A 7,136-nucleotide genomic window follows, 5' to 3' on the forward strand; every position below is an offset into this window, starting at 1 on the left:
CTCTAATAAAGCCTATATGTTGTTATTATTAGGCATGCTAATAAGCAACTAGCTAATAGTGAGAATTTGTCCCTATTCTAAATTGTTACCTTATGTTTATTTGTTTAATACATTTGCAGTTTTTATATTAGAAGTTAGAAAATATCAAAATAGATTAAAAAAAATTACATTTAATTTAGTCTGGGATAGCTCTTGTTGGAAGTAAGTGGGGGTTGTAGTCTGACGTATAATGATTACTTGTGCAACCTCTGCAAGATACTGTATACAGCTGTTCGTGTCTGAGGTTGAGTATGGATATGAATATTTTTCACACATCTGGTTTGGATTTAGTGTCCAAAGAGTGGAGGCTCTGCCATTCTCATCTGTTTTGTCCTTTGTTGTTGTGCACCAAAACAGTCTGTAGCCTCTTACTACCCTTTGTCTGCTTGTGGGAGCTCTTGTGGGCTAGTTTGTGTCTCAATATCTTCCTGCTAACGTGTATGTGTGTGTGTGTGTGTGTGTGTGTTTGTGTGCGTGTGTGTGTTTGTATGGTGTGGAACACATGCCTTCCAGCTGTGTTTCTCTCTGAGTTTGCACATTAGCTGAGTCCATCGTGGCATTTTACAACAAAAAAAAAAAAAAATTGTGTAGAACAAGGATATTTCATTTAAAGTTTCTGGAGGTCCATTCTCTGCATTTCCATTGACGTAAAGTCAGTCGTACCTTGCACTATTTTTGTGATGTAAGAACTTCACATTTAATTTCTCAGAATTATGTTTAACCTGGCAGCTGTAATTCTTTTTAAATGTAGGAAATACTTTGTAGTAAATTCTAAACAGGAAAACCAGCATAATTTCTGTGTAAATACATTTTCTAAAAAACACCATCCACTAATTTGTGATCTCTGATGTGGACTGTAGAAGTGGGTCTATGAAGGCTTGAAAGAAATTTAAGAGTACAGTATATATGAAATATAGCTTTTCCTGGAGGCTTTAGCCATTTTTGTCTGTAGCTTATTAATAATTGCAATTTATATTTAGCAGAAAGTTGAAAACATTTAAATATTACTTATGAAAGGGCTGCAAGGGTTAAGCAAGGTAAAAGCAGACTCTAAAAAATAGAAATAAAAATTATACTAGAACTACCCACACAAGCATGGGTTGTTTTGTTGTTCGCTAACGGAAATGTGCTTGGCTTCAGCAATGGTCTAGTAAATGGATGTTTGCCCCAACAACAAAGACAATAAACAACAGCACTTAGTGAGCTCTCAAACACTTAATTGTCTATTAAACACATTCAGCTTGTCCATCTTCTTCCTGTGCCTCTATAAGGCATCCATCTTCCTTCCTGCTTGCTGGAGATGACTCCATTACTATAAACACACTAGTGATGCACGATAAATAGCACCCGATATTTATCCTGCATCTTGTAAATAATGCTGGTTCTGTAATCAGCAGTAAATCTACACGTTTGTGATTTCACGTAGAGCAGCATTTATTACACAGAGCCTTTGTTTACTGACAAGCTGCGCATAACATGCAGAAAATATGATCGTGGTTTGGTGCAGCTTGTCAGTGAACAACAGCCAACAAGATATGCATTAAATATCGGATGATATTTATCATGCATCCCCAAAACACAATGAGCTGCATAATGAAAGTAGTCCCAGCACAGAGCTTTGCAGCACCCAACTTTTTTGCCAGTATCTGTCATATGACCAAACCGTGTATTAAACCGTGGATTTATCCAATGCATTCAATCTTATACATTTCCAGTCTAACCTGAATCCTCTAAACCTCCATCAAATTGATTTTGTTTATGATTAGTATGACATGACAATTTTACATAAATGGCATGATTCACTCAAAATTGCAGATGTCATTATGGACTTTTTCCAACAGTATAAAAGTAGTATAAAAGTTTACCTGCTATATATTTAGTTACTAGGCTGTCATTGTAAATATGATTGTAAATAATTATTAATTAAATTGACTGGCTAAATTAAATGTGAACAAAAGCTGAAAACCTTCTTCTCATATGATCGCTTTATGAACAGAAAAAAAGTAAAAAATAAAAAAGTTTTTCAGTATACAGTACAGTCCAATATAATTTAATTTGTGTAATTTGTGTAAGATGTGCTTTATAGTCAAGTACAACAGTCTAACTACTCCCATGTCCCGTCATGAAAGAAGCTTAATAAAAATGCCAAGCACATCTGTCCATTTCCATTTTCATGTCCATTTCCAGTGAAATTATATTTTGCGAACTTGTTCCCTGTGCCATTTGTAGTGTCTTTCTAGCAGACTATATACACTTTCTGTGAATTAGAATCACACTTAATATACCCATACACCCTGTTTGTTGTTATTTACAACAAAAATATGTGCAGTTATCAAGCCTGGGAAGGTTTTTTTTTGTTTTTTTTTTACCCTGTTTTTAATGCTTTTTAGTGGACATGCACTGACAAGATCCTGATATTTTCACACTGGGCTGATGCTCCTTATTCTTTTTTTTTTTTTTTGAATGCATGTGAGAGGAATAAACTAATCTTGTTCACTCTGTTGCAGGTCTGACGGATGAGAAAGTGAAGGCTTATCTCTCCCTCAACCCGCAGATGCTGGATGAGTTTGTGCTGGAGAGTGTGAGTGCAGAGACCGTAGACAGATGGCTGAAACGGAAGAACAGCAGCCAGCCTGCAGGTACGGACTCATGGCCGTGTGCTCCAATATTCTTCATTAAGAGCCCTATGCTCTAAAAATAGTGTTGTGTTTACTTTTTGGTGATGATGTCTTTAATTTTGAGGATGGCCATATTATGGACATATTATGAATGTGTTATGTTTCTATGCTTATTTGCTGATTAATGTACCATATGTAAATATATAACAGTGGTTCTCAGCTGATGGGTCACTGGTTTGGTCCTAAAAAGCAATCTAAAAATGCAACAATTAGTTGAGATAAAATATAGCTAGCCATTTAATGTTGCGTATCAAAATTAATTGACTTAAAATAATATGATTTAAATCAGTTATTTAAAGGAGTAAAAAGCACTTTTCATATCCCTTTTTTTTCTGATGTCAAAGGTTTGTTTATCCACTCAAACTATGGTATTTTGGAACAAATTCGGTCCCTTGGTAATATGGCTAGTACTATTATAATATATTGCCCTGTGTTTGCTCTAGCTACTAGGCTGGGCGTCAGCAATTTATGGTCATTTCAGTGCATTTCAAAATTATATCTAAAGCACTAATTCTTTTTTTTTTATATATATATAAAGTAAACGTTTATTGTTTTGTGTCAACACTTTGTTTTGTGTTTTATTTTAGTACTAAAACAACTAAACTACAACTGAAATTAAAATAAATATGAACTATATAGACATTTAAAAAAACAAAAGATGAATTGATAAAACATACAAATAAAAACTAATTCAAAATATTAATAAAACATATATCACTAGTATATCAGAGATACTAAAATAACACAGATCCTGAAGGAATTGAGAACACATCAACGATTGAGAACATTATCTTTAAATTGAAATTAATATCTAATTAAAATTATATTAAACTATTCTTTATAGTAACACACACATACTGCATATTTATATTTGGACAGATATTGGTACATTGATACAGTTTAGAATCAAATACATTTTGTATGCTTGCTCATTACTACAAATATTCATACACATATAAACATGTATTAATTAAATCAAATTAAATTTTTATATCTTAATCTAATAGCCATACAGTATATTGGATCTTTTCCAAATGGACAGAAGTCTATATGGCACAATACAGTTCTGTTTTGAACTTCTCCTGTGCATGCGTCTGTGTGTATGTAACCTGAACAGCAAAGATTGCAGAAGGCTAAAGGGTTAGGAAGTATGGGAGAGGGGGCTTGCTGAGTCCTTTAGGCATCATTAGGGCTGTTTAAGCGGGACTGGCTTCTCTGTGCACAACATGCTTCATGCCGCGGCCCGCTCCACTCGACCCATCACATCCATCAAGGGCCCACAGGGTTGGCGGCCGGCCCAGCTCAGCTACTGACGTCAGAGCCAACCTCCAGGGGCATACAGTCGGGCGGGAGGGGGACTGGAGGAGGGTGAATGTGTCGCATTTTGGGAATGTTTTCTGCATGAGTGCTGCAGCGCTCTCTCACAGGCTGCCGGCTGATGGTTAACCTCGGCTGGGTAGCAGGATTTTTCTCAGGCACCGTTTCAACATCAGTCTCTCTACAAACCATGTGTGCCAGATTCTGCCTTGGCCTGTGATGCATATCAAACAGTGCTTTGAATTATCATGCATGTTAGCTTTCAAATTCTTTGTGCACGTCAATGCTCAAAGGTTTTTTTTTTCTTTTTCTCACTGACCATAGATTATGGTCCAGAATGTGAGCTCAATCAACCAAGATACATTGCATTTCATATGATGTTTCATATATGTTCATCATGTTAATGCTGATAATCTTATGATAATATTATGATAATCTTTTATATATATATATATATATATATATATATATATATATATATATATATATATATATATAATTTTTTTTTTAATTTTCCAGAACTTTGTGTAGAGTTAACAAAAGTTATTATGAGCATTGTAATGTTTGGACCGAATGTCTAATTTCATTAGACTTGGAAGATTTTAAAAAACTAGCAGTTCATTCATAAATCCATAACATTTTACCATCAAGCTGTGGGAAACTAAACGGCAAAATAGGCAGAGCTACATAAGGTCTACACGAGTCTGTGAGTTGTCCTTTAAACAGTCTAGTGCAGCTTGTAGAAGTAGTTATAATGCAGTATCTGAAAATGTTGGTCAGGATTATGCTGATAATTATTATAATAATTAAAAATAAAATGGTACAATTCAAGGGTTAGTAAATAATTGACTAGAGGGCTGTTCTGTGTTGAGATTTTAGCACAACAACTTTTAAATCCTTATAATTATCTCTGTTTTCCAAAGAATGACAAAAACAATTTGCAGTATATGAGATTTTGATGTTTGGTGTGGAAAATTGTTAAAGGTTTTTCACCGTTGTTCACTAAATTAACAAAATTAAGAATGCTTTTTAATGCACCTTTGCACAATATGAATATGTTGTTTAACTGCACAATATTTTTTAAATGACCGCATTCATGAGACAATCGGTGCAGGTTACTCACAAGGCTCTAATTGAGAAAAACAAAAGCAAAGCTTTCCCAGAATTCCACGTAAAATCTGAACATCTTTTATTTGGATAGGTCACAAGTGTACTTGTGAGATCACTGATTAGTTTAATAATAGGTTGTCCTAATCTGGAGTCTTGAGCTGTGGAGATACCCGGACATCATATGATTCATTCCTCTGTTGAGAGCCTCATTACAGGCCTAACAGCAGGGCCAGTGGCTTCGGTTCATGTGATGCTCTTCCTATCTTTCTGTTCCAACTTTTGCAAAACTGTGACCTGTAATACCTCTAGCATGTCAGGCCCTTTTGAAATCAATAAAGAATCTAGAGTCAAAGTGCTATCAGTCTTTTTGTGTGTGAGTGCATTGTCTCATGCATCATACAGTATATACTGTATATGTATTGGTATATTATATGTGAATATTTCTAGTGTATATTCTCTGTCTCTGATCCTGAATGTGGTAGTCTTAGCTTCTGAAGTACCTCAGCATTAAAAATAAGGTTTGCAACATAAACAGTTCTGACAATGTGACACCGAATGATTTGTTAAATCAATAGGCTAAAGGACAGGACCTTTAGAATATTTTCTAATTCTGTCTCAGGGTCTTCAAGGGTTCAACGCTGCCTTCAAGTGTTTTCAAGGATGGGTCTTGTTGCTGGTGATGGAAAATGACTAGACTTACCATTCAGAGGTCAACATCTGTTCAATAAGACACGTATGAGTAGATCCTATTTTATTTGTATGATTTGGTTTGAAATTTTGGATGAAAAGATGTTAAAGGTGCAGCTTTTTTTGGGAGACGGGATCGGTCATGTTTTATGTCTTGTGACTGTTTTTACCCTGGAAGCACACACTCCCAACACTCTAGCCTTTATCTCTTTGTTGACCTTCAAATGATTCAAACTAGTGTTATATTAGCTATTTTTAACAAATAATCTATAACTATTTATGTGTATTTTAGATGTATTTATTCTCTAGGAAATCCTGGTCTGTAGATATGAGTTATTTTTTTTAAATAATTCTGTAGCACAAGGTGAAGGAGGAGTTGTCAAGAGCTATGTTTCCATCACCCTATTTTTATGCGCATTTGAAGTATCGCATCAGAAACGAGTGATGGAAATTTCAAATAAAAATCCCTTAATTCGCAAAAAAGTTTTTATGCTCACTTGAGGTGGATTTTGACTTGTGAGAATAAGGGTAATGCGACTAAAAGGAGATGGAAACGCATTCGCCGAGTAAATTCCTCCATCTGCATCAAAACAGTCATATGACTGCGCTATGGTACTGCAAAACCTAACCAGTGGACCAATCTCATTCCTCAGCTTCTGAAATGTTAGGGTCATTTTGAAATGTCCATGCAAAGTCATCAACGTATTTCTGTATAATTGCCTCCCTGTTACACGACTGTGTTCCCAAACAGAAGCATCCACCTTCGAAAGCTATGACCGCATTTATTTTGTTACGTCTGCTCGCTCTCTGGTGCAAATACTTTTTTATGCAGGGCTATGAAAATTATTATATTCCGGGGTTTCTCCTACTTTTCATAGTGATATATACCCTAGTGCCAGTTCTAGCAGGAAGTGACTATTTTGTTCTCTTTGACTTGTTGGATGGAAATGGTGCTTACTCGCAAATGTTTTATGTGATATTTCAATTTTGCACATAAGTAAAATTCGCAACTTTGGATGGAAAACCGGCTATGGTTAAAAAAGTATTTCTGTCATTCCTATACCTCGTGTTCCTCATACCTAAACTTCATGTTGCTTTAATAAATCTAATAATAATAATCTAATAATAGATTTGTTGATCCAGTTCATATATACCAGCGTAATAATAAATCGTACTGATCCAGTCTCAGCAGGACTGTTATTACTAAATAACGACTTAAATTTCAGTCCGTTCATCATAAAAAGCTATCATAAGACCTTGAATATGACGCAGGTCAAGTCACATTTATTTCTATAACGCTTCATA

At 35.1% G+C, this 7,136-nt stretch overlaps 1 protein-coding gene across 2 annotated transcripts in view; it reads left to right on the plus strand.

Annotated features, from left to right (window-relative positions):
* Positions 1 to 3,221, plus strand: part of LOC113057330 (cAMP and cAMP-inhibited cGMP 3',5'-cyclic phosphodiesterase 10A-like) — a 67,536-nt gene extending 64,315 nt beyond the window's left edge. Inside the window, exon 2 of one of the 2 annotated variants that reach the window (XM_026224682.1) lies at positions 2,547 to 3,221. In XM_026224682.1, the coding sequence (XP_026080467.1) occupies positions 2,547 to 2,734 (188 nt within the window). In that variant the 3' untranslated portion in view covers positions 2,735 to 3,221. The remainder of the gene's footprint in view (positions 1 to 2,546) is intronic. The other variant, XM_026224683.1, reaches the window with a different exon arrangement.
* The last annotated feature ends 3,915 nt before the right edge of the window (positions 3,222 to 7,136 follow it).

The sequence above is a fragment of the Carassius auratus genome, chromosome 38, assembly GCF_003368295.1.
Source record: "Carassius auratus strain Wakin chromosome 38, ASM336829v1, whole genome shotgun sequence".
Classification (NCBI taxonomy): domain Eukaryota; kingdom Metazoa; phylum Chordata; class Actinopteri; order Cypriniformes; family Cyprinidae; genus Carassius; species Carassius auratus.